Source organism: Corvus moneduloides, chromosome 1 (assembly GCF_009650955.1).
Source record: "Corvus moneduloides isolate bCorMon1 chromosome 1, bCorMon1.pri, whole genome shotgun sequence".
NCBI classification, from domain to species: Eukaryota; Metazoa; Chordata; class Aves; order Passeriformes; family Corvidae; genus Corvus; species Corvus moneduloides.
In genome coordinates this window covers 21,911,762-21,939,562 of record NC_045476.1, presented here as the reverse complement: position 1 = coordinate 21,939,562, position 27,801 = coordinate 21,911,762, and the positions used below count along the sequence as shown (strand labels likewise).

Below are 27,801 nucleotides of genomic sequence, written 5' to 3'. Positions count from 1 at the left end.
TTGAGATCATACATACCGCAGCAACAATCTCTTACCTTCTCTCCTGTAGAGATAAACTTTGACATTACTCTTTTCATAAGGCCATTTTGCACATCTTTCTGTGACCCAGTGATTTTCATGCTGATAATTTCTAAACATTATTCTCCCATTTGACAATAGGACCAGGAGTTAAATTCTTACCAGCTAAATATCAAGGAATTCATTTACGATGTCAGGGGTTCTTTGAATACTAAACATTTTACACTCAATTTGTGTGTTTTCCTTCATTTGGAAGTGAATAATCTTAAGAGTTCCCAGAAGCTGCCAGTTGGTTTTGCTTCTACAAGAAAATCCATAAAAACTGGAGAGGGTCCTGGAGAGGATCCATGAGATGGTTTGACTTGATAAACAGCATAGTAATTGTTTGTGGAAAGTAGCAAACATATATTAATGGCACAATTACAATGTCTAACACTACAGGATTTATATCACTAGTAGTAAGTGTGTTTTTTCAATATATTGCCACCATCTTCTTAACCATATAATAAAATTTTAGAGGTGGCTTTGATATTCAGTGTGTTTAGATTAGATATCTAGGAGTTGATTACCCTAACATTGAACTAGAATACAGGATACCTCATACTTGGGAGCTCAAGTCTCTTTTCTTCCAGTCCATTCTATAATTTATGCATGGAGAAAACACTTTATTTCAGTGAATTGAAAACTCTGGTATTCTTTCTAAAAAACAAGGTATGCTTTCTAGCATGAAAATGAAAGCATAATATTAGTGACTGTTAGAATATTGTGTTTTAAAATATTACTTAAATCATGTTGGTTCTTTATTACAGTATTATGCTAAAAAATTGGCTATGTTAAACATTTTTACATTGTCAGAATTTAAGGTATCACATTTTGACTTAAGCCAGTGGGAGATCTGTATCTGGCTTGAGTGGGAATGATATCAAGTTTTTGGCGCAGACATCTTTGTATTAGTGTTTATATTGTAGCAACTCAGAAGACAGGTAAGGGGGCATAGTTTTCATTTGAGGTAGTTTAATGGTTATTGTGTACTCAGAAAGTTAAAGTTAATAGGTAAAATGGAGGGTGACATATAAAGAAAAGAGGGAAAATTTGGTCAGAAAATTGGTAGTTTTAACAGAGTTCTTCAAACTATGTTTGGTAGAGCAAGGACAATTTAAATGGAGTGCATTCATAGATATAGCATACACTTCAGCACTGAAAGCTGTAGAACATGGTAAAAGAACATTTGTGTGGGTTAATTCATGTGCTATCTTTTGCATATGCCATTTTTGATTAGAAATGTTCAGTTGTACATCCATATTTATGTATATACAGAAAAGGTCATTAGAACCTACTCAGTCCAATTAACACAAGGCAAATGGATTTTGCATTCTAATTAAAAACAAACAAAAAATGTGCTAATAAATCCTGTCAAAATTCTGTCTTCCACTTAAACAGAAACCAAATCTAATTTAAAGTTACTGTAAGTCTTCAACTGCAAATTTCATGATAAATAATTCTTTAAACATTTCTGGTGTATGTAAATATAATTCTTCCTGAGAGAAGAAGTAATCATATAATCTGAAAATAATAAAACACAGGACAGAAATAATGGTAGGGAAAAGAAAGATGAAAGAGTACTTTTCTTCTTCCTTTTTTTCCCCCCACATTTTTAAAATGTGTGGGCTGTTGACCTTAAGTGGAGTCCTTAAAGGTTAGGGCTGAGGGACAGTCACCAACAACCCATCTTCACACCAGTTGTTACTGTAGTAACTCCTCCAAAATAAGGAATAATGGGCTGCATGCTCGTTTCATATTTGGTATTTGGACCATTATAGAAGAGATGTGTTTTTCACAGGATATTATATTCAAACAGTGAAAAGACCTTGCTGGGATTTCAGCACTCTTTTCTGCCATGACTACTAATTTATTCAGCAGTTAACCAGGTAGTACACAAGGTGATAATTATGAGTGTCCACAATAATCAATGAGCTTTGGGAAAGGAATGGAATAGGTGGAAAAAGATAAAGCCATAGGCAGAGAGGCAAAATGAGTTTGAATTTGAATGATGCTCTATGGTGAGTTTAGTTGAGGAGAAGAGTTCATTCCCCAAATTACAATTCTCTGCTATGAATTCAGCTGATAGAGGATAGTTACCTGTAGGGAAATGGAGAAAAAAAGATTCTTTTAAAATTTTTATTTATTATTTTACTATTTTATTTCCTTTTGCAATAACAACTTAAGTAGAGTTTGTTATTTCTTCTGTTCATTATTTCTTTATGCATCATTCCATTTCCTAGCTGACAGTATAGAGTTTTGGGAACTGGTGTCTTGTGGGTTTGATGGAGGAATTACCTTCCAGTGACCAGCCTTTATCAGACAAGACCCAGGTAGCAGCAGGATGTCAGGGACAGCACTTGAAACTGAAGGCTGGTTTGGCAGAGCAGCAGATAGCCAGCAGCCAAAGCAGCAGGCATCCTGTAAAACACAGATATTGCTTAGGCTTTAGATATTGATGGCTCCTTTTAAGAGGTTAAAGCAACATTTTTTTTAAGCAGAAATTCTACAAATCTTTTATTAATTTTATTCTTGTGATTGAGTTACAATGTCTGTTTCTGTATTTTCTTTTCTGAAGTTTTCTGTTATAAAGATCCACTGCTTTAAGTGTTTAAGTGCTCCACAGAATTCTTTCCAGTTAGCTACTGGCAATTCCAAATTAAGAATAACAAGGCTCTGGTGAAAAATAAAAAGCAATGGAAGAAATATTTGAAGTGGATGACTGTTCATCTTTTTTTCTCTTAATGTTCTGCTCAATATTGATTTTATTTTTTTGGTGTTATTCCTTTCAGAGAGTGAATCTGTCCTTTGATTTTCCATTTTATGGACATTTTCTACGTGAAATTACTGTGGCAACTGGGGGTAAGTGGCTTTGTAACCATTTACTTTGAGTAAGATGAGAAGAGTTTCTTGCAGCTACTTAAAATACTTTTTTTCCCCTGCCTTGTATATGTCAAGAGATAAACTGCAGCTTTGATTTAGGAAATTTTCCTGTCCACAAAAAGAAAATCACAAAATATCAATATGATGAAAAGCCTCCAGCAGTTCAAGTGGAACTGTTGTAAACCCATCTGATTGTAAGGCTTTACAGCATTAATCCTTTTCTGTTTAGATATTTCCCCCTTGGGAACTTGGGTGTATGTAGCAGTTGCACTGGTGGTGAGAGTGCTGGAGCCAAAACAAGGAGGGAGACAGGGTTTGCCTGCATGAGGCAAGAGGATTTCCTGCCCAAAGATAAGAGGTGCTGCTAGAAGTACGTCCTGTGTCACCTGTAGGGCAAACCCACTGCAGTGCATTGTCGTGGTGTGGTACAGCCTCTGAAAATGTACCATGGCCTTCCTCTCCTCCATCCAGGAGAGGAGTGGGGTGAGAAGGGAGGTAGGGCCAGCTCGAGCTCCCAGTCTGGCAGCTCTGGGCACCACTGATGGCTCATGGCTGGGGTTCTGCCTCCCACTGCTGCTGGCTGCTGCTTGCACCAATCTTCTGTGCTGGGAACAGCCATCAACTCCTTATGTTCCCCTCCCACTTCACCTCCTTGACAGACAATTTGATTCTAATGAGATGAGGAAAAGGAGACAACGTGGAAGATAACAAATCCTAAAAAGAAGGAGTAATAGTAAAAAAATGAAAACAGGGAGGCAAAAGGCAGCATCACGGAGAACACACCCACAGGATCCTCTGGTCCTTGAACATGTCCAGCAAGTTCATGGACACTGGGTGGTGGTGCTCAGCCTAGAGATGTGACAGTACAAGCAGGCAGAAATACCAGCCACCGTCATCAGGAGCAATCCTACCCTGTCCCTGGTCAAAGTTTCTCCTTCCTTTGCTGTGGGGGTCCAGATGGACTGGATCAGGGGATATCCATGTCTACCTGGAGTCCTGAATGGGGAGGTTATGACTAAAAGATTAGGGTAGAATTGCAGCCAGTGTCTCAACAAGAGTGGGAACTGGAACAGAGGTCCCAGTCGTGTTCCTCATCAGGATCTCCATTTTGATTCCAAAGAAGAATACAAGTGATGGACAAAGGTGAATAAAGGCTGATGTGAAATGGTTGCTTTGCAGTAGAATGATAAAAAAGGATGCAGGATTATGAGGTGACTCCAGTATCAGTTTTCCCTTCTTGATCAACAATGAGATTTTGCTGCTGATTTGGATCAGATGAGCCAAGAACCACTGATTTTGAGACTTGTCTGATTTCCATTCTACTTTGCTGTTAATTTCATTTTGGTGCTTCATCATTGATGCCTAGTTCTATGTTCTTTATTAGAGGAGTTGCATTTGACAGGCTGCCAAAATCAAGCACATGATCTGCGTAGCATGAAAGAATGGGATGGGATGGGATGCGATGGATCCTGCACAGCTAAAACAACAGTGGTGGGGACAGGGTTCATCCTCTAAATGTCCCCTTATTCTTACCGCTGTACTTGGTTCCTTAAAATTTCACAAAGTTCACTCTCTCCAAGTAATTCTTTTTGTGTGGTCATTCTGCTAAGCCTTCCCTTTTAATGGAAGTCCTGAATTTTTACTACTTTTACCACTTTCACTAAAGTACTGTGCTGTGACCAGTTTCTCCATCGCACCCAAAAGACTTAGAAGGAAAGTTAATCTCCTGAGGTGAACTGTGTAGCAGCAGTTTGTGAGTTACACATTTTTTTTTTTCCTTTTGATACAGAGTAACTGGGGAATTTAAGTGATTTTGTCTTTGTTTTCTTTTTTTAAAAAAACACGTAAGAATATAAAAATGACTGCAGCTCTGCAGGATTCTTTTCTATGGGTATTAATGGCATACTGGCTGATAATTATGCTTTTCTTTTTGCTCCATTCCTACTAAATAAAATATTTTTGCTGTAAATAGATCTAGGGATTATTGTCAAGCTAAATAGGACTTTAAAATCAGTCCTTTTAATGTACACCATTGACATTAGCACAGAGATATTTCTGTCTTTCATTGACATTTCCATGATTTTTCAACCTCAAAATTAAGCACGAAAAAGATCTAGCTAGTAATAGATTTTAAAATGCTATCTTGATAAAGCTCAGTAACTGTAAGTCATTCTGTCAGTCCAGGATAAGATGCAACCTTTACTACAGCTATAAGACTCCTAAACTCATTTAGCTGGAAAAGAAAGGTTTATTTCTGTACTAATTCTCTAAAAGCGTTTTGTTTTGGATATATGTGCAAATTTTGTTGCTAAGCTAAGCACCACACTTTACCACCAGTGATTTATGATAACAAAAGATGAATACAGGTTCCATGTGCTTCGTATACTGTATGGTCTGCTATTTCCTAGTAACCAAGATTTTACAATGTCATTACTATTATTAGAGACCTGGAATACCTCCAGAGGTTATTCTGACATCGAAAGAATGACAAAGTTAATGTGTACGGGAGTCCACTTCCTGGAGAGCAGGATATTATTAATTATGCTAATGACAAAACTAAAAACTGTTTTTACATCCAAATCATAAATAACCTTCTTAAAAGGGAAGTTGAGTACAATTGCACATTACATGCCTGTCACAATAAAAACATCTACCCCGATAGTTTCTGCCATTCTTCATGGAGTGTGCATTCTGGAATAGTAGGGTTCCCAGATTGCTTGGGATGATTTTGAAATTACGGGGGTTTAAAATTCAATTTTTTTTCTCTTTAGCTAATATTTATTTCCTCTTCTGAATAGTTTTGATAAGCTGATTCTGTTCAACTAAGAAAAGGAAGAATGCGGAGTGAAAATAAATAGTTCGAGGGTCTTATCCACTGTTGTCCTTAGTTTGTATTTGAAAAGGCTATATATTATTACAGGAATTTTATATTAGAATTAAACTAATTATTAACATAATTAGTAATTGTTTCTTTACTATACAGACATTTCTCTGCCCAGATTCCTATAGATAGCTCTCAAAACTTTAATAATAGTAAGTAACGCAAGAAGAAGCTGCATTTTGGTTTCTGTGAAGCTTTCTAAATGTGGTGCCCTATGGCCCAAGAATGTGGTTATTTTCATAAAAAAACACTGTTGAGATAGCGAGTCATATTGTGCATGTCAGGAGCTGCGTATATGAAGTCTGCTTGTTGCCAGTCTTTGACACCCCTCACAGAGCTCAGCAGAGCTGGGAAAACCCTGTCTTGTGATGCATCTCTCCATGCAGTACCATAACACTTCTCACAGGTGTCCTTGAAGCTCTGTGGCCCCACATCCTACTCAACATGCAGCAAACTTCACTGCTGGCTCTATTTTCCATGTTCATGATAGTAAGCCCCTCTTGTTTATTCTCTGAGGGGTTTTTTGGTTTGTTTTCTTTATCAGTCTCTATTTTTTAGTGCAATTTTATATCAGCTCCTGTCAATTATTCAGTTGGGGTTTTTTGCTTTTAAGGCATTTTTAGTTCACATTAAATTTCTCTGTGGTATTGCAGGGAGCAGGAAAGGCCTTGCTGTGCAAACATTGCCCAGCATTAATGAAATATAACAATGACAGTAGAAATTGAAGTGACTAGGTGGTTACATTTTTAGATTTATAAAGCTGACTGTTGAGACATTTTGCCAGCTAGCATGAAGAAGGGTCCAGAAATGTCCACCTACCCTATGTAACAGCAAACTGCTAAAGTTGAAACAAGCAGCTGAATTTTTAAATATTGTATTAAATTCTGGTGAGATAATATTTCATGAGTCATCTTTCCGTAGAGGAATATTCCAGATGGAGGAATTGTTTGAAGTAATTCTTACAGTGAAGATGCTGCCTGAGCATTTCTACCAATGTCAATAATCAAAGGAGTACCGAACAAAGAAATAAAAAGCCATCCTAGCAGTAAATCCCAGTGTAATTGAATTAAAGTTGATAATTTTCTAAAACAGAAATCAAGAACTCTTTGTATGATTATTACTTCCTATGGGCAGATCTCATGCTTAAAAATACTTGGATTTATGGAAGAAAGAGATCTTTGTGCATCCAAGATTCACACAGCTTTTCATCAAAACTATAACTGTCCTACACTCCATTGACACAAGATAAGAAAACAAGCATTGAAAAATTTTTCTGCTGAAACTTGATGTTGCTAGATCTTGTGTTGAGGAGCAGCTGTTAGGTACCTGAGCATGGTTTCTAAACCCTGACTTGTCAGGACAACTGAGTCAAAGTAATCTTTCATTTTGACGAGGAATCACAGTTATTTCAGTATCAAACTCTTTTTATGTGTACATATAGCTTGTGGGAAAGTAGCAGAGGCAAAATATCTCAGGTTAGCAAGCTAGTTGGTTAGCTGCATAAAAGCTGAAGTTTTATGCAGAGATAACACTTTAAATTCCTTTTGGACATTGAATGTGTATGTATGGTTATGGAATTCATGTTTAATTTTACTGTTTTCACTGTAGCAGGAGGGATAAGAAAAATAATTACCAAAGTGTGGCAAATTCTAATATAATTTCCATCAAATTTTGCAGTACTTTCAAGGAAAAAGGATCAGTGATAGAGAGCATGCTGTGGAGAAGGAATAAAGCCTGATGTCGCACTGTCTGAGCCCTATCTTTCTGTGCTGGCCCACAGAGCAATACCTCTGAGCAGGAGGGAAATTTGTCCACCTAGCTGGTGATGCTATGGAAAGAGAAGGGTCCACGGGATCAGGACCTGAGCTTGTTAAGGGTGAGAATGGTGGTGCATTTGCAGCCTGCAGAAAGTCTCTGCTAATGAAAAATTATCTGGGAATTTCTAGTCCTCAGGGAATGATTATGCTTTATTTTCCCTGCATCTCATGCATTTATTTTCTTAAACTTTCAAACCAGTGGATAGGTGGAGTGAAATTTACCTGGCCCTTTGAATTATCAGTGTCCTGAGTGGAGCATTTTGTTGGAGTCTGTCAGAAATCTCAGCGAAGCTTTTCTGGCTGTTCCTGCTGCTCTGAACCCTTCAGGACAGGAGCCAGCAGGAGATGTGTTCGTCACTTAATGAAGAGCTCTTTGATAACACAAATTGCCCTATGGGCAACATCTGTTAAATGGCAAAGGTGATACAAAGCAGAGTGAAACACAGTGTTTCTAGCCAAAATCAGTGGCTCAGATTAGCTTGTGTCTGTTACAGGGGATTACACTTGTCATCACCAGTGGGCAGCTCACTCTGAAGGGACTGTAGAGGTCTGGCTGTTGACTAGCTCACACAATTGCCTTCATTCACCTCCTCTTTTTCTGATGTCTTATATTGCCGTGCAGTTGTTACAAAAATTTTCTCCCTGTAAAGCTTCCTTTGTCTGTCATTTCCTGTGTCAAGTGTCCTGGGAATATCCCTCCTGTCTTTGTAAGGGAGCAGTCCCTCCCTGGAAACTCTGCTTTGCCTACCTTTCCTTGGTGAACTCTTACAACTCTTTCCATTCCCACACTTATGCTTTATCTTTACAAATTGGATCAGAAGCACTTAGGGCAAAGAGAATGATAAGCTTTAGGGGGAAAAAAAGCATTCCATATGCCTTGACATTACCCTGATCATCATATATTAAAGCATTTTCCAACTTTGACTGTGAGGATCATGGGCAGTAGTTGCACTGAAGTGGTAACAGGACTTAAAATGACCATATTTGTGGTTTTGTAAGACTCTGTTTCATAGAATAACGGATAGCTAGCCAAAGTACTGTCCACATGTAATGCCAAATAAGCATTAAATAAAATTTAATCATTTTGCAGAAAATAATAATAAATTAAATGGCTTAATGTTAAGGCAAAGAGCCTTCAGGATAGCCAAAAACTGCTCCACTGAACGCTGGGAAGTTGTCAGGTATGGACTATGTCTAAAAAGGATCCATAACTTTTTATAGTATAATTTTTTAGTAGGCATTTATCTTATGCTCAGCATTTAGAATAGCATTCAAATTTGAATAATATTGTGCTATTACATCATAGTAAAGATTTTTAACGCTTGACAAGTCTTTATTTTCTCCAGCTACTACAAAATATAATGTATATTTGGTTTGGTTCATGCTCATGAGTTAAAAAAACCAAACTTCAATACATTTCTGCCTATAGCTTCTAATGAAAAGATGAAAATTCCTGCTGAGGTGTGGGAAATACACCTTTTGATGCTGGAAGGCAGTACTTCATAAAAATTATGTATTTATGTGGAATTCCTAGACCAAATGAAATAAATGTTCCAAGATTTGTAAAATAGTACTTGTATATTACTGTTTCATAAAGCCAAAATTAGGACCATGATAATAGTTGGTTACAAAATTTTTCAAAAACTTGAGTATTTCCAAGCATAGGGCATTAGAGACCATTCAGGCTGGGAATTATGTCAAAAATTCAGCTCAGAGTCAATATTAATTACTAAAAATAAGGACTACTATAAGTTACATTATTTCTAATAAGAGGTGGGTCTTAGGTTAAATTCTGTCCACATATTATTAAGTGTTGTCCTTTCTGAAAAAGCTTATTTCTACCTTTGGCAAAAGTTCTGTTTCCTGGTTTTTCTTAATGTATTGAATTCCTACTACTATCAATTTTATTGCCAAGGTGTAATAAAATCTTTTCAGACATTTGATCCCATCTGCATCTTAATGAAGTCTCTTTTCCTTGAACTTTTAAGGGAACTCAATTCACATCTCAAACCAGGCAGCTGTAAATGCAGTTTTATAATTTTGGATGTGAAATCCTGTGTATTACGTGATGGTTTTGCTAATTAGTACCCCATAGCACCAGGTACCATTGATGATTACTTGTAACAGCCAGTGAAACTGAGGGCTTCATTTTCTTTAGCATGTTATCCTCTGTATCTGTAAACGTCATAAATTTATGTTCTTGTTCCTAGATTACTGACGAAATTCATATTGTTCCTTTTATTTCTGCTGAAATCTGGGCGCCTGCACTGACTGATCATTTGGCTTCCTTAAGAAATGACTGTTAAGACAAGTGTTCACACAAATATCCTGATCCTATTGCTATCAAAATGAGCTGTAAAGCTCCTTAGATTGCCACAGGATGCTTCCCTAATTGACTGTACGTGATATCGGGGCAGCTCTCCATTTCGAGATGGCTGCTCTGTTAAAGCCATGCTCTGCAATGGCAGCAAGCAGCAACACTCACCACTGCTCCTCTCCGAAGTAGTGGAGAATGTTTACAAGTTGTAGCAGAGCAGCACTTAAAGGGAAAATTGTCTAAGTTTGTTTAGTTGGGTTTTTTCCATTCTGTGTGGATAGCATTAAGTACAACAAGAGAGTAATACAGGCAAGGTTTTTGCCTGTGTAGATAAAGTACCTTTAATTCTTTCAGGAAAAGATATTAGAAATATTATATTTGGAAGTACTCATCAGCTACAATATCACTTCAACAAAATGATGTTTTTAAAGCTATAGGTAAGAGTCCTATCCAGTTAATAATTTTTTGTTCTATCAACAAAAGGGTCTTTCTCCAATTTTATGCTGTGCATTTTATTACCTTAAACAGTATTCCAACAGCTCAGAGGATCATGTATATGAAGGTGTTTAAGCTAGTGCAATGTTGGTACAACTGTTAAGCATTTATTCTATATTACCTTTGTAACTTAATCTGTGTTGCATTAGCTTTAGTGTCTTTAACATGATGTAGTATAGAGCCATCATCCAAAGAATTAATTAATAAGAAAAACAAGTTGTAAGAAAAATAGAAGTCTAAAGTCTTGAAGCAATGTCCTAGTTTCCAACTTGTAATATTTTGGAAAAGAAGATTTCTTGCTCCTCTATTTTGCTTCAGACTTAGCCATTTCTTGGGCCACTGGCAGTATGTCCAAAGCAATTATAGCAAGTAACAGTACATTTGATTTCCAGCTGCATTAGTGAGTGTGGAATTTCTGGTTGTTGTGCTGTAAGCAGCTTGTTGTTATCTAAAAGAAAAGTTTGGAAGCTTACACAGGATTAATTAAAATCAATGAAGGACTTAAGTGAACACTGAAATTATTGCTGGAGAAATATAATTAACAAAGTAAATTGCTTCCTAAAATGGCCCCAGATCAGCCCATAGAGACCCAGTGGCAGCCCTCACTGATGAGGAAGCTGGAAATATTTTGTGGGAGCTAAAAGTAACAGAAAACCATCCTACTGGAGCCATCCTACTGATGGCACAGGCTCACCTTAAGAGGCTATTTAGTTGCTTAATTTTACATGTCACCAGCAGCATTATTAAAAAAGTAAATATAATTTCTCTCTCTTCTTGCTATTGTTTCTGTTTTGTTGTATCCAAAGTCACAAATCACCCATAATTTCCATTTCCTATCTATATCTCTGACTGTTGAATAGCATGAAAAGCACGTGAATGAATCTATGTAAGGCTTTTCATATTCATTACTCCAGATAAAGTATTCTAATTTCACTACTTGGGATCTGTCAAGAAAAATCCTGCACATGGAATTTCTTCTGCATCTCTGACAGTACAGGGACTACAGATTTTCTTAATATCTTGACTGTCCTGCAGTGCTCATATGATGACTGTCCATCCATCCCTGACTCCTGGAGAGTCTTAAGAAAAGCAAATGCTGCTACGTGTTTTGCATGATCAACAGCTGGAAAACAGAATGCATGCAAATGTTCTCTGAGCCACATTATGAAAAATCAGTTGCCCGTTGCCAGCCTCTTCATTATATCATCATCCCTCCTTGGCAACCACCCTCTCTCAAGCCAGTCCTTGCTAAATTCATTAGCTTTGCAAATTGTTAAGACTCATATTAGCCTGTTTTCTGAAGCCAAAGCCATTGAAATAAATAGATTCCCATGGATCTTTGTCAGTTTTGAACTGAGACTTTAATTTTTTCACTTGCTTCTCACTCCTCCTTACAGCCTTGGCCTTGGCTCCATTCACACCCTTTCCCCTTCCTTCTGTCAATGTTGTCACTGGGCTATGACATCCCCAGTTTTCAAGCTTTTTCATGCATATGCCTGTTGAGGAGATGGTTCCAGGTGTGAGCAGTGGAAGGAAGCATTTTTAAATTTCTTCCAAAATCTTTGGAAAGAATTCACATTTATGGAGGTTTTCCTTGCCATGACTTGAAGTGATAATTTTGTCACAAAGCATAAATTTAATGACAAGACATGTCAGGAAAAACAGTATAAATAGAAGAGTTTTTGATGTTTTCATGGAAAGCTTACCTCAAAACTATGTTTGTTTTCATGTGTTTTAGTTCCATTTACTTTTAGGAGCTTCTTCATGCTCCAATCTCTTGCAGTGACTATTCTAGACAGGACTTTTATTTTAGAACTACTACCACTAGGCCATAATATTGTAACAATTTCATGTGTTATGTGTGTCATTTTGTTAGTGATGCTACATCAGCCTGGAAAAGCAGCTTGTTGATGTGTCTTTCTAGTGTGTTTCCAGGAAATGATAAGGTAGCCAGAATCACTAGCATGGGGTTCTTACCCTGCCTCACTCACCAGTGCTGGTCTCAACTCTTGAGTAGGATAGCCAAGGGGTCAGGGCCGTGGGTGCAAATGCTGCTTCTCCTTCAAGTGTTAGTGGGTTCAACACTGCCTTGTCTTGCCAGAGACAACATTGGTATAACAGTTCAGTTCGGCTCTGCCCTGCAATTCATGTTAGAAGTGTTTTATCTTCACCCATTACTGTACTGCAAAGTCTGTGCAGGCTGAAGTGTAGCCTACAATTCTGCTTCTAACCAACCTGAAAAAAAGAAAGCCAGACTCTGTAACCTGCATCATGACCCATGATGCCTGGGGCTGCTTACCCAGAAAAATCTTCTTGTAGCTATTTGCTCAAGTAGAAATGGTGACTTTTTGACTTCAAGCTGCCACACATGGCAGTCTGGTACGTGCCTGCACATCTGAGAGCAGAGGCTAAAGGCTGTTGAAGACAGTGACTGTTTTAAGAACCAAAGGGCTTAACTGACTTGCTAAAACATCATTTTTCAAAGAAATAAATGCTTATTAATTTAAGAACTTATTATTTGAAAGGAGCTAGATGCAATATTGTTATAGCCTGAGCCGAATGACAGTAGATGTGTGATTTCATATATCTCACTAGTTAGATGCAAGTGATGCCAAATAAAAGAAAGCGTTATTTGACAATGACTTATTAGTGCAATAAAAGTCATCAGCCCATTCTTTTTTTACTGCAGTTTATGTTCTGCTTTGGTTTCCTGCCTAATGTGGAGGAGACATGAAACATAAAGAAATAAAAGTATCTATGGAGCATTGACTAAGAGTTTTAAGCTGCATCTCTCTCAATCCTACACACCAAAATAAATATTTTCCTTCTTTCAAGTAGATTTCTATGTAGTGTTATTGGGAGGTCATATCAATATGAGACAATTTTACTTTCTGATTCCCACACCCTGATTTCTACCTCTCTCAGAATTGCATCAGAACCAGTATTTTAAGGGGAAAATTCTGTTTCCTAGTCGATAGAATTTATTAGTCTCTCAGTTAGTTTTCTTAGTCTCCTGAATTTATTCTTTAAAAGGGGCACCGTAAGTCATTAGACCTAGAGCCTTTTGAGCCTCCTCCATGATCAGAGCAATTACTGTGTGAATTTGATGCCTGCTTTCCTATCTGAATAATACACTCCTACCTGTGCCTACTGCTGCCTTTCGTCCACCTTAACAGCTCTGAGCTGTACCTGTTTTCAAGCGTCAGAGCAAGGTTAGGACAGCAACGGCACTGCTTACCTTGATTATAAAAATCTATGTCCACATTTTCAGGAAAAGAAAAAATCTTCAGGGCTGTTTGGAAGCAAGTTTTGTTCTCAGTCATCCTACTAAATTATTGGTTTCTTTTAAGGAGTGATGTGAAAGATAAACCATTTTTTTACATTGGAGGACACATTCTTGCACTGCCCATAAACATCCAGCCAGCAGATTGATTAGGTACATGAATATTTCTCTTTAACAACAGTTTCTGAATTTTTACAAATGCTTTTTTTTTTTTGTGCTTCTTCAGCTGTAGCTTTTATAACAATTTTATTTGTTAATTCCAACTCCTAGTATGAACATGGACTTCTGATAACACAGAGATGAGAAAGTTGTGCATCCAGCTGTGAAAATGTCCAAGGAATAATATTTGACATTACTTCGTATGTATTCCCTCAAAAAATAGTGAAAAAATTTGGTGGAGCAGCTTGTATCCTCTGGTATTCTCAGGATTCGTAGCACTTTGCTAACTCATGGAAATCTTGCCCTAGATTGCCAATTGCAAAATACATTTGTTCCAATTTTTATAAATAACATTTTTCATCTACTTCCATTGTGGGGGGAGGGAGCACAACAGATTTTTATGAGGGATTCAGCTGGTTTTACTCTACATGAAGAGGAACTCAAGTAATTCTTAGCAAATATGCTCTGGGCATTTGGGCATTTGGAAGACGTAGATGGGGTAATTTAAATGCTGTTTTCACTGCTAGCTGTGTTTGGCTTGTTCTATCATCACTGGCATTTATTGAGAAAACCCAATTTTGCTGGAAACACAAATGGAACACAAATAATGTCTATCCATAATACACATCTTAAAAGAGTGACTGGCAGTCCAATTATCAATTATTCCAGTAGGTTTAATTACATTTTATGCAGACCAGAAAAGAATGGTAAAATGTGGATTTTCTGTGGTAAATTATGTATTTGGTTTACTGTTAAATAATAATAATAATTTTAAAAAGTGGACAAATATTTGTTTAGTGTCCTTTCTCCATAAATATATATATATATTTTAAAATACATGTAAGGGGAAGTCTCTAGTTGGAGACTTTCCTGTATACATTCAGAAACTTAACCTGTTTCTATTGCGCATGCTTGTTAAGACTAGGGAGAGAGGAAGAATATGAATTATCAAGAATGTCATACGATGTTTTGTTTTCACAGGTGTTAAAAATACTTATCATCCATGCAAAAAATGAAGTACTGGCTAGGCAGTCAAGAAGATTCTTAAATATTTCTGAGGTTGAAATATAGCTGTTTTGAAGTATAGCACTGTTGACATTTTGTTTTCTTTTAAATGTAGTCATTTTGGCAGTCAGTATTATAGATATTAAAGGTCATCTCCACTCACAAAAGCACTTTAAACTTATCAAATATTTGAAAACTAATCAGGCATGGTTTTTTATTCAGTGGTTCCCATTTAGACGTCTGGTTTTTTCTAATATATTTACAGTTTGGGTTTTTACCTTGTAGTGAAATTATCAGGATGCCACAGTCAGGTAGGTTTTTCCTAGTTTTGTTTCTGGATGTTTTCTTGTGAAATGAAATATAAGCACCATTATCAACTTGCAGTTCCTCTTGGGTCACTCAGATTCTGCTGTTTGCATCTTCTAGAAAACTGTTCCATGAGAAAGGCCTTTTCAGCCTTGCTTCTTTAGATGAGAATCACTGAAAATGAGGACGAATTGTGGCTACTGTCCCTTGCTTGGGACTAGTTGCTTGGGAAGTGTGGCCTTGTTGACATGGTCATATGAAATTAGTCATCTAATAGAGACACTTCTTGGTCTTGTGTTGGGGTTTTAGTTTAGTCTGTTTTTTTTCCTGTTAAAGGAATTTTCTCCCATATGCATGTTGCTAGGGGACAAATAGCTGTACTTAAGAAAGACAAAAGGGGAGTGGGGCGGACCTGGCTACTCCTTTGTCTACACCTGGGTGTGGGGTCAGTTCGCTCTGAGCGTCCGGAGAGAGAAGCTGCAGAGAAAGGAGCTGCTGCTTCTTTCTTTTTTTGGCCGTTCTTTCTTCCTGCTGGAAACAAAGCCGGGACCCCAAAAGCCGCTTTTCCCTGCCCTGCTGGAGACCGAGCTGTGGCTGCCCTGCTCCGCTGCTGCTTCGAGCTTTCGCTACGCTGTAGCCCTGCTCGCCCTGCCTGCCTGGGCCTCCGTGGGTTTTTCCCATCTGGATACATCTCGTCTGCCACCCGGGATTTGCGTTCGTCCCTGCCGTTTCCAGCCTGCTGTTCCTGAGAGCCCGGGATCGGCTGCCCAGGGGTTTGTGAAGCCTTTGTTCCATCCCTTCCCGGGATCCCAGGGCACCGGTGCCGCGTGCTCCCCGAGCTCGCTCCGGAGCGCCCCCTGCAGCCGCGGGGGAACCATCGCACCTGCCCTGCTCACCGGGAGCCGCCAGCGCCCCTGCCGGCTGCGAGCGGAACTGCACCTGAGGGGAAAGGGCCTGACAGCCGAGAGGGCTGGGGCTGGGTTTGTGATTGCTGTTACTGCCAGAGTTGTTGTTGTTTTGTTTGACTGGTTATATACATATATATATATATAGTAAAGAACTGTTATTCCTATTTCCCACATCTTCTCCTAAAGTCTCTTGATTTCAAAATATAATAACTTGGAGGGAAAAGGGGTTATATCTGCCACTTCAAGGGGGGCCTCTGCCTTCCTTAGCAGACACCTGTCTTTCAAAACCGAGACATCTTGCAAAGCCAATAGCCTTAGATGACTGTCAGCTGTATTAAAACCATTCTTCTTCTTTTACACAGTCCAAAAATGGGTTTGGGGTTTTTCCCTTTTTCTTTTTTTCTCAGATAAACTAGTACAGTGGTTTAGATGCAGAAGGAAGGACTGAGGACTCCAGCTTTAAAATGCAGACCTACTGTCTTCTGCTACCAAAGGCCTAGCATTACCAAGGCATGGTCCAACTTTGAGAAATTTCTAAAATGATGATTCCCTCTGTGTGACAGATAGTTGGATGGTCAGAGGGCTCTACAGGTGTCTTTTTGCTGGGTGCATACTAACTGCTCTGTGCTCTCCAGCACTGCTGTATCATTGCCCTCAGCAGTCAGTTGGCTCCCCTGGACAATTCAGCTGCTTTGCCCACTGCAGAGCAAGCACCAGCACAGTGTTGGTGGGCAGCTCATTGATGCACTTTAGTGCATTACTGTCTGATTAATCTGCCCATTAATTGCACCGCAACACAGCGGCCGCTCTGGAGGAGAACGGTGGTTGTGTCTCAACAATTAACCTGTGTGTTCTGATATTATGGCAAATAACTTTGTCATCTCAATGTATTAATGTAAAATTGGGAGAGTGTGGAAAGATTCTGTTGAGCAAGCGGTCAGCTTGTTCTTTAAGCCAGCAGGCACTGAAATTGTATTTATTGGACAGCAATGCAAAGCAGGTGGGCTCAAAAGATAACAATGTACCAGGAGAAGCTGCTGTGTGAGGAGCAGCAGAAAGGAGAGTGCATTTTGAATAGGTTTACAGAGATCTTGTCATCTCATCACTATTTTCTGTGACAGACCAGCACTGCTATTAAAATTTTGACTTTAAATAATCTAACATCGTTCCTTCAGTGTGTGTTTGGGAGTCTTTTTTTTTTTTTTTTTTTTTTAGGCAGGGAGACTATCTTTAAACTAATGTCCCTAGCTTCCAACCAACTGTGCACTTAAAAATATGATTTTTAGTTATGACTCAAGTGGTCAATCAAAAGACAAATACTTTGTCCTCACACCTTTCTGTGCATATAAGTACTACCATACCTTTCTGGGTCTCATGTTTTGGAGTAATGAGATAAGTCCTGGCTTGACAGAAATTTGCCTAACTTTTTAACTTGGTGAAACCCCATTCTCACTGGCAAGCTGGTATGAAATCCTTAGCCAGCTCAGCTAGCATCTCCTGTGGGTTGGTAATAAAAAAAAAAATTGAGGAGGTTCATTTTCTTCCTAAAGGTAATGACCTGAGTGGGTTCAATGTGTCCTGAGATGTATGCCTGGCCTTAATATTAAATGACCATCCTGTGTGGAAAGAGGCAATAGCTGATTCTGACAGATAGCCTATGTCCAGACATAGCTTGCAGGAATTCCTATATTCAGCACAGTATTGAAATGTGACCTTCTGTGACCACAGTACAATTCAAAAATAATTTCATTGATCTGGTTAATATTTCCAGAGTGAAAGAAAAAGGAAAAAAACCACAATGCAGTAATTTCTGGGCATAGGGGGAAATACATCTGATCATGCATATCCCTGTATGTATCTGTTTATGTGACATCAGGATTATGAAAAAATGCAAATTACTTCTTTAAGTTGCTCCAAAGTCATGGTAATCAGTAGTATAAATCCATCTTTAAGAGATTTATAATTGTTGTAGACAGAAAAGTCATGTCACCAGATTGCTACGTCATAAAACTATGATGAAAATTTTCTGAGTTTTCTATTGAAACATTGTTTTCCATTTCATTTCCAACAATAACTCTGAATTTTAGTTGCACCTTTATGTCTGTTTGTGTTCTTTGAAGACATTTCTTGGAGATTTTCTTCTGCACGATCATGGGTGTTTAGTGGGTTTTCCTGTGTGGAAGTAGGAGCAAAGGGCAGTGTTCAATTCACCAGCTTTTCAAAAACTGTTGGTTTCTCTTTTGAATTTAAACGTGGGTATCTCTGGCTTCTACTTGCTTTTTATCCTTTATTTCTTCACATAAAATTTTAATTTCATAAAGATGCATCAATAACTACATTCTTGATCTTATTCCATTCATGACTAACATCTTGTCCCCTTGATAGTCTCAGAGCTTCAGCCTGGTTTGTCTCTTCTCTTCCTGTCTCTATTCACTTTGTTGTCTTCTTGCTGTTACCCTGGCTTCTTCTGTGTATTGCTTCTATGTAAGAATGCTCCTACTCAGGAGCCACTTCTTGCCTATATTTCAGCATATTCTCAAACTTTAAAATAGAGGTTGAAACAACCTTTTAGCTGAAACTCAACATTGTGACCTCAAAATCCTTAGGAGAGTCACTATTGACTTTGGCAAGAGTGGGAATCACTGTGTGATGCAGTTTAACCTCATCCTCTTACTGTGTCTTGTCATTAACTGAGACTGAAACCTGGTGGATGGTGGAATGATTCTGGTTATGGCAAAATTCAGAAAAAAAACAAACTGGACTGCTGATTGTGAACTCTGCGTAGGACAACCATATAAATAAGCATAGAAATTTTGAGTACCTCAGATAGGGATCACTGCATCCAACCATATGCTTCAAGCAGGGAACTAATAAATTAGTCTTGCCTAAAATAATTATTCCTTTGGTGTAATTAAAATATATAATCTAGGTGAGCAGATATTGAAACCAATATGAGTTGCAATAAAATTTGCAATTAGGTACTTAAGCTTTAAGCATTTCCAGTATATTAGGGAGATAGTACCACAGAATATACTTAAAATAGGGACCAAGGAAAACCCACTAGTATGTGAGTTTCAATGGTATGTGAAAAAGAATTTTGTAACATGAATTCAGCAAACTGTGGGCTGCCTGTAGACATCCCTGCTTCATAAATATTCATCTGACCTTCCAGTTCAGCTGTAGTCAGAGGGTAGAAGCCCTCATAGATTCAGTGAAGCAAGGCATACCATGGTCATGGGAAACAAGGACCTATTACATTCCTGTTACTCTTTGTTCCACCTAATTTCTGTAGGCAGGAACTTCTTTAACCATTAAAGTCATCTTCGTGTTGTTGGCCTAATCCATTATTTTCATCTTAATCAGATGTTACGTGGTCCTTGGATAAAATATCAGAGCTGAGGACAGCTGAATGCAGCTGTTTTCATAAACACAGGTATTTTCAGGTGATTTGTTTTGACTTATCTAATAAGAAACCAAAGTTTTGTCATTTGTTGCAGTTATTCTGAGCATATGTTGACTGGTCCTTACCACATAAAGATCTAAAGCCTGACTGCTTCCCTGATTGACTTCATGAAAGCAAACATGCATGAAGCATTTTTCCTTTCACCTGATCAAGAAAATGAATGATTTGAAAGCACCAGCCTGTGAAACCATTTTGTATCAGAACGCCTTAAGCAGGTTCTAGCCCAGTGGTTTCACAGCAATAAATCTGAGGAAGAAACAAATAAAGGGCTGCCTCTGTAATGAGTGAGTGGAGAAACTTTGAGGAGACATTGAGTAGAAGAATCTCATTTATAAGAGCTGATTGATATCTGTGGATAACTTCTCAACCTTGCAAGAAGGTTGAGAAAATAAAATAGCCATGACAAAAATTACTGACTCAGTACACTGCTATCAGTTAACTAGACGATTAAAATTAAGGAGCATTTAGATTTGGCTCCTCCTTTAACCTATCAACAAAATGAACACTGTCCGTATAAATTTGTAATGCAATGTGCATTTTTGGGGGGAAAACTTTCCATGGTAACACAGCAGAAAATCAATAAAAGAGTTGTGGTGTGATCTAAACACTGCTTCAGCTCCAGGTAAAGTTTGAAGCAGTACAAGAACAGTATAATTATCAGCAAATTGCAGATATTTTGTGTAATTCAGCCAGTTGCTTAATTTTTTTCAAGGATGACTCTAATTCCTGTAAGACTGCCCTATTCTATAACTGTAGCTTCTCCAACAGTACAATTTAAGATTTAAATTGTTTTGCCCTGTGGGGCAGGTGATAACAACCTCAATAGCCAGGCAGTAAATATGAAGGACCATGACTGGACTAGTTTAGCAGGTCTGCCAGTGTTTTAATGACTTTGATCCTCATTAAATATTCTGGTTCCTACTATATCGGTTTGATCTCATTCCACTGCTGAGGTTTGAAAGAGAATTCTTGAAATGCTCATTTATGCTTTTTGAGGCAGGAAAAGCTTTTTTCTTATTAGTCTGGAAATTAATGGATATGTCACAAAATATACATATAATAGCCTTGCATGAATTTGCGTTCAGTCAGTTATAGAAAAGATTATTTTTATGCCTAAAAGTATCACAGAATAGAGACATTGAGGTTGGAATGACCTCTAGAGGTCATCGAGTCCAACCCCTTACTCTGGCATGGCCATGTGCAGCTAGTTGCCTACACTGGTGGTCACAAAGTTTTTGAATATCTCCACGGAAGAATGATCCACAGTATCTCTGGGCAGCCAGTTCAAAGTCACCCTCACAGCAAAATATTTCTTTCTGGTGTTCAGACAGACCACACCTTGTGTGTTTCAGTTTGTGTCCACTGCCTCTTCTCCTGTCGCTGGGCTACAATGAGAAGAGCCTGGCTCCATTTCTTTTGCACCCTCCCTGCAGGTATACCTCGATGAAATCCACCCCAAGGCTTGTGTTGTCTAGGTTAAACAGCCCCTTTATCATCTTTGCTGGAATGTCCTCACTGGAGCGTCCTTCACTGAACTCTCACCAGTAATTTCATACTTCTGTTGTACTGGGGAGTCCAGAGCTGGACACAGCTCTCTGGATGTGTCCCACCACTACTGACTCATGTTCAACTTGCTGTTCACCAGAGTCACCATGTCATTTTCTGCAAAGCTTTCCAGCTGATCACCCCAAGCATGTACTCTCAAAAACAAAGCAAAAACAAAGCAGAAGTCTGAGCTCCAACCAATAGTCAGATTACTGAGTATCTCATAAATGCTGGAGTTCCGTGTGTCTGGTGTGGTAGCATCTTACCTTAAAATGATAGCTTGCCAAACTGTATTAATTTAATGGCATGGTCTTTTTCTTTTGCTCAGGAAAGTCTGAAGGGGACAAAATCAATTACAATATGATTTATACTAACTATGACTTTGGACCAGCAATGAAAATTGATGAATAAGACAAAATTTCATTGTAAATTGAATGCTAAAAGCCTAGCTGGAGACTCTTGTTGTTTTAGAAGTTAAAGGAAACACACATGGCTGCATCCAGCTGTGACGGGAAGGATCTCACAAAGCTTCACTTCAACACTTGGTGCTTCCTTGCTATCAACAAAAGTAGTAAATTCACCTGAATTTCAGCTAATCAGCTAATTTTTTTGAAAACAAAGAGCAAAAACCAATTGGCTGTAGAATACTGTAGTATATCTAGGCATATATTTCAATGGCTCTTATTCCACAGATTTTGTGTACATGATACCTTCTATTGTGATACCACAATTAGAAAGACTAAAATTTAAAACCCATTGATTTAAAAAGCTCCAAGAGTTCAGAAGAATTGTCTTTTTTCCTTCGAGACAAAAAGAAAATTTTGCACTGTGCTTGTAAAAAGTTTTAGTCCGTGAGTTTTTTTAATTTTTTCAAATGGTATTGATTGAGGGTGTCTCTATCAAAAAAATTTAACTTTGTAATAGATCATTTTCTCAACACAGTCTGGTTTGACTCAGTTTGACTGCATTTGGAAAGGTATTCCTTATCTGAGATCCAGCTAACAGGGAAGAGGCATCACTTCCATAATTTTATACGTAGTAGAGGCTTTATTATGTGGCACTAAAGGGGGAAAAAAAAAAAAAGAAGAGAATGGAGCTAGCAAGCATTTAACTAATTAACATTTGGTCTCAGGTGAGGATATAGCAGATGACACTGAGCAAAGTATTTTCAAGCAAACTAAAGTATCAGGAATAGGTTACCTAGAACCAAATTCTCCTTTGTTATGTAATGAAAGCAAGGCTTGACACAGCAAAAAGTAGTCTGTAGACCCAGAGAACTTTCTGTGAGACTCATTGTAACAGGATAAACAGGTAGTACCTGAATGTGATAGTAGGAATTCTTAGCATCCCATCAACTCTCTTCCCTGGAAAATCAAATGGTAACATCTCAGGGAGGTTTCTTATGCAGCTTGATAAAAATGTCTTACCAACCAGGAAAATATTTCTTCACATTTATCTTCTGTTTCAGGAGTTACAGTCACTGCCTGAAGTAAAGCTTCATAGCAGAGCATTGTAGCACTACAGGGCATTTTCACTTTGCTCTTGGTATGAGAATTCACTGCAATAAAGAGACTCTTTTGGTTGATGAGAAACCAAAAGAGTATGATGAGCTAAAGGAATATATTTCCAACAAACCTTCACTTTGAGAAAGAGGGTAAGGGAATTGCCCTTGCTGAAAGTAAATTATTTATCTCAACCCTGTAAGGTTCTGAGATCTCTGGTATCAAGGACTGTAAGTGTGCCAATAAATAAAATTTCGGTCTTTGTTGAAGTGCAGTGTCAAAATAGGTGAGATGGAAGATCTCATCAGCAGAAGACTTAGCAGGACAGGAAAACTTACAATAATTTGATATGTGTTTGAGGCCACAGCTAAAGTAGCTTATGTGAGCCAGTAGTCCTGTCCTGTTCTAACTACCTTTAGTAACAGGCTTGATACAAGAGGAGAAATAGTCATTGAATTTTGTAGAAAAATATTTTTTAAAGAATCAAAACCCCACTTTTTATGGGGTTTTTATGATACTGCCAAAAATTTTGTGAAGCATGCAGGCTGCATAACACAGATAATTGTTAAAATCAAGAGTTGCTCTCTTAGGTACAGAATCCCTTACCCTAATCTTTTCACAAAAATTCCCTCAGTTAGAAATAAATAGTTGAAATTAAGCAATGAAATTCAGAAAAACTATTATAATTCCTGCAGAGAGTCAGTTGCAGAAGAAGATACAATTCTAACCTGAAAAACAGCCTGTTCCATGGGGAACGACAGGAAGTATGGAAAGCATGCAGGCTAGAGAAAGCAGAGATGACTTGATTGCAAAGACCAGAACAAGTGCCTCAGGAAAGAACTGCTCAGATTAAGGAGGAAGGGAAAAAAAGACTTTGAACTGTGATGTGTTGAGGACTGACAGTAAAGGGAAAAATTATATCTGAGCAGAAGCAAATCAGTAGCAGTGAAAAGTCAAGATGAAATATTCAATATATGCAACTGAGTAGTGAGCAGTACCCTGCAAAGGACTTAATCTGCAACATTCGTATCTTAAATTCCTTTCTTCATCAGCAGTAAAAGGAAGAAAAAGCAGGAAGAACTTTGGTAAATCCTGCCAACTTTTATTAAGGTATCAAAAATCAGCTGAGTACTTTCCTTCTGGCAGCTCATTCAGAAAACATTTGACTGACTATGCATAAGATTAAAGGGCGTAGATCCAGTAAAGAGTTGTGCCCAAGAACTGCATGAATTAGATAAGCCAAATATTGTGCACTGTGTTCTTTCTGTGTAGTCAATTTTTCTAAATTTTACTAACCATCTACAATGAATATGGAGATTTTGCCAAAGACTCCTTATGAACACAACGTGAAAAATTTGGCTTTCCATATGAAATTTAGACATAATTGTGTCTTATGAAAATAAAGCACTAATGTAGACCAAAAGACGTCATTTTCCAGTGGTAACAGCAAGTGAAATTTGAGCTTCAGTTTGTTTTTTCATTTTGTTGGTGTTTTCTTAAAGGAGGGTTGGGTTTGTTGGGGGTTTTTTTGGAGGAGGGGGAAAGTGTTTGTTTTTTTTGTTGTTTCATGTTTAATTACTGTTAAGAGACCTGGAAAAACTGTGCTTGGGTTATATCCAAATTTTTCACTGATTACAGTAGATTTCATTAGAACTTTCTTTCTAACATGTGAAAGGACAATTTGTGAATTGTTTCACATTACTAACTCAATGGAAGCTCAGCCATATCAGAGAAGGTTTTGTGTGCACTCTTTCAAGACAGGTGCTTTTCTAAAGATGACATCCATCAGGTCTAAAGTTGTTTCCTGAGTTTGGATGATTCATGTTATGTGGTAGTTATATTTTTTCCTCTGCACTTACAAAAAATGAAACTCTCACACAGCAGTTCAATTTGGACTTCACCCAAGAGCTCCTACTAGCTGATACTGGTACTTATTCTACAGTATGTGAGCTTTCCCAGTTTACCAATTTGCAGGTCAAGTGAGAGCTCAATGTGCATGTCTTATAAGAAAATTAAATGTGTAAAACCATGCCAATGACACATTCCCAAGTAAAAGCTTAAGTGTAGCTGAAATTAAATTGTCACTAGAGAAATGTGTTTGACTGCACATCTCTACTTTGGAAGTGAGATATATGGTACTGAAGAGAAAATGTGGAAATAAGTGATGTTTTAGTAGAAATGGCATGCCACTGTTTACTCTCTGTGTAGACTTCCAGCATCCTGATCTACACAAAAATCACCCGTGTTTGAAAACGATTAACAAGGGAGAACCAGAAGAAGAAAACAAAGCAATGGTAGTAGAAGTAAATGTACAAACCTGTAAAACCTACATATACAACAATTAATGCCATCTGTACAAAAAAAATAGACAACTTGAGAAAGTAAGATGAAATAAGGAAAAAAAATTGTCTTCTTTATTCTGGAAAGAGAGGTAGCACCATCCCTCTGCCCAAAATAACCTGCCACCTTTACTGGATTTTCTGTATTGACTCTTTTAAATATATTCTCTGCTTGCTCATTTCAATAAATACTAAGAAATAAGAAACATATCAGTGGCATTATAGAGATGTTGCCTAGATAGCAATAATATATACGTGACAGAAAAGAAGTTTTTACAAAATATCTTTTCTACCCAGAAAGTAACCATATGATCTGAGCATTATAAATGCTTAATTAAATGTACTGGACAAAAAATTATTTTTGTTATTGTGATTTTTAAAGAAGCAATAACCTTTATGCAATGAAATCTTTCCTCTCTCTAAAGGTGGAAGGAAAGATGGAACAGGAAACCAGGCAAGAGAGATGGAATTCACTTTCAGTTAAGGCATATATTTACTTATGTAGTCAATGAAATGAGAAAGGTAATTCAGAACACCTAACAGCCTTCTTGGATGAAAGCTATTAGCATCTGCAATAGGATTCCCTCCTCAGAGCTGGCCCCTTCCCCCTCTGCAATCTGGAAACACGCTGAGAGAGCAGCGATTGCCAAGCATGCAAGGATTTCCTCTCTTGTGCATAAGTGACTGTATGATTTCCATCTGCCAGAGGTGTAAATACAATTTTCTTTTGAAGTTGGATGGAAAGTCTGGAAGAAGCCTAAGGCAGAAAGGTCCCCAGGTATGGCTGAATTCTGTTTTTCTATGAGTCTGTTCAGCAAAATGGAAAACACTGTCCATGGCATTCAGCCACTTGTGCTACAAGACCTATCTGACTGCCAAGAGGACCGTGTGTGAATGTCTCACTAGGGCTGAAGATCCATCCTGACTTGGTGCTCCCAGATATCTATGCTGTCTTTTAAGGAGGTGACTTAAGTGTGTAGAAGTTTGAACTTGGATTCCATGTATGGCTGAATGGTAGCTGAGATTCTTCTTGCTATGATTATATTGGTAGGAGATAGAGACAGGCGTTCTCTTTGTTAGAAAAAATGACTAAGTGGAAAACAAGATTTCCTGTCAAAACCACTGGCGTTTTTTTCCAGTGTGAGCACCCTAAATATTGACTGAACTCTATTGGTACTGAGTGTCCTTCTAGCCTTTGCAGACAGAGGCCCTTAAATACTCTTATAATTTGCTAAATGTGAAAAAACTCATCTCTGCAACTTGTAGAATATTCAGCCATTTAGGGCTTTCATTTGTTTGTGTTTCCAACTATTGTGGAATAACTGAAGCATTATGTACTGTCATAAAATGAATGGATTTTCTGTAGGTTTCACTGTAAATAATGTGCATGTATTTTATGAAAAATTATTTTCCTGATTATTTTAAAATCTACATTAAAATTTAGTTTTTATATTTAACATAAATTGAATAGTGGAGTCCTCTCTTTGTGATTCTATCTTGTGAATTCATCAGTCTTATTTCAATAGGCATTTTTAATGGCACTTGGTCCTTCTACTCTTTCTATAGTTTATGTTAAGTGATAAGAATTAAAGAGACATGCCTGCTTTTTTTTCTATTGAAAAATGGCTTGGCATTCATTTAAATCAAATTTGTAAGCCATTGTTTTCAACCTGGTAAGGCTTAGGGAGTTTTCAAAAGCTGAAAGAAAGTGTGAGGTTATGAGGTTGAGAACCAATGCCATAGAGAAGCATTTCTGGTTGAGTGGTTTTAAGTATCTTGTTATAACATTTTTTTTTTTTTTTTTAACTGGCTTATTTTGAAGCTGAACATGAATATTGAACACACTGATCTTGGATGACCTTGAATGTTAGACATTCAAGTTCAGAATTTTCATACCATGTGATTTTCTTCTCATGCCTCATCACCGAATCTGTGTACTTGCAAATGAGAAGAAAACCTATGTCTCTCCAGTTTTCAGCAGCATCTTTCAGTGATTGTTGAAAAGGCTTTTCAGCTGTCTTAGACATGTAGGCATGTGATTTCAGTTCAGGAAGAGGTGATTAGGTCATCTTCCTAGAACTGATGAAAAAGAAGTGAAATCTAACTATCAGATTTGCTCTTACTTTACACTCACAGAAGTAAAAAAATTTGTTAGATGTAGTTTAGGCCAAAAGTTTTAGAAGGTTGAGAGGTAGTAGATTAGCCCAATGAGAGTCTTAAGTGGAAATTGAAAGCTCAAGAGATGTCCAAAGTGACATTGAACATATCAAGTTGTGTAAGGCTGGGGATTCATGAGGGCTTTAAATTGACATAAGCCTTCACAGCCAAGAGAAGAAAGAGTTTCCATCCCTGCTGACCCTTCCTGCTAGCTATCTTGGGATAGCAGAAGTGCTTATACTGCAGTTCAGTGAGGTGGGGTGATGAAGCATTGGTATTATTGCTGGCTTAATTTTCTGTTCCTTGGTAGGAGATATGTGAAAGCAGGTAAAGTGGTTGGGTCCACTTTGGCTGAATGTGACATTGGATGAGGATGTGAATTTAAGTCACCTTGATGGGTTTATTAAACAAGATAAAGAACTGAGAAGTTGTATTTCACTGGAAAAGTGTGAGTTTAGTCTTGGAGGCAAAAAGACTGGCATGAAGATCATTAGTGACAGATTGGTAACAACCGCTTTCAAGGTTATAAACACATACTGGGCTTTTATTTTGATGCCAGCAATCTGTACTGTACACAAAGGGAAGGCAGTCCTGTTTTGTGATGGGAATTTCAAGTCAGTTTCCCCAAAAAGGTAGGAAGGGGAAAGTTTTCACTTCTGATACCAACCATCATTTTAACAAAAA

General features: G+C 37.8%; 1 protein-coding gene across 2 annotated transcripts in view; it reads left to right on the top strand.

Annotated features, from left to right (window-relative positions):
- PLXDC2 (plexin domain containing 2) overlaps positions 1 to 27,801 on the top strand; it is a 262,841-nt gene that overhangs the window by 142,882 nt on the left and 92,158 nt on the right. For both annotated transcript variants that reach the window (XM_032101667.1, XM_032101658.1), the window contains exon 4: positions 2,850 to 2,919. In XM_032101667.1, the coding sequence (XP_031957558.1) occupies positions 2,850 to 2,919 (70 nt within the window). The remainder of the gene's footprint in view (positions 1 to 2,849; positions 2,920 to 27,801) is intronic.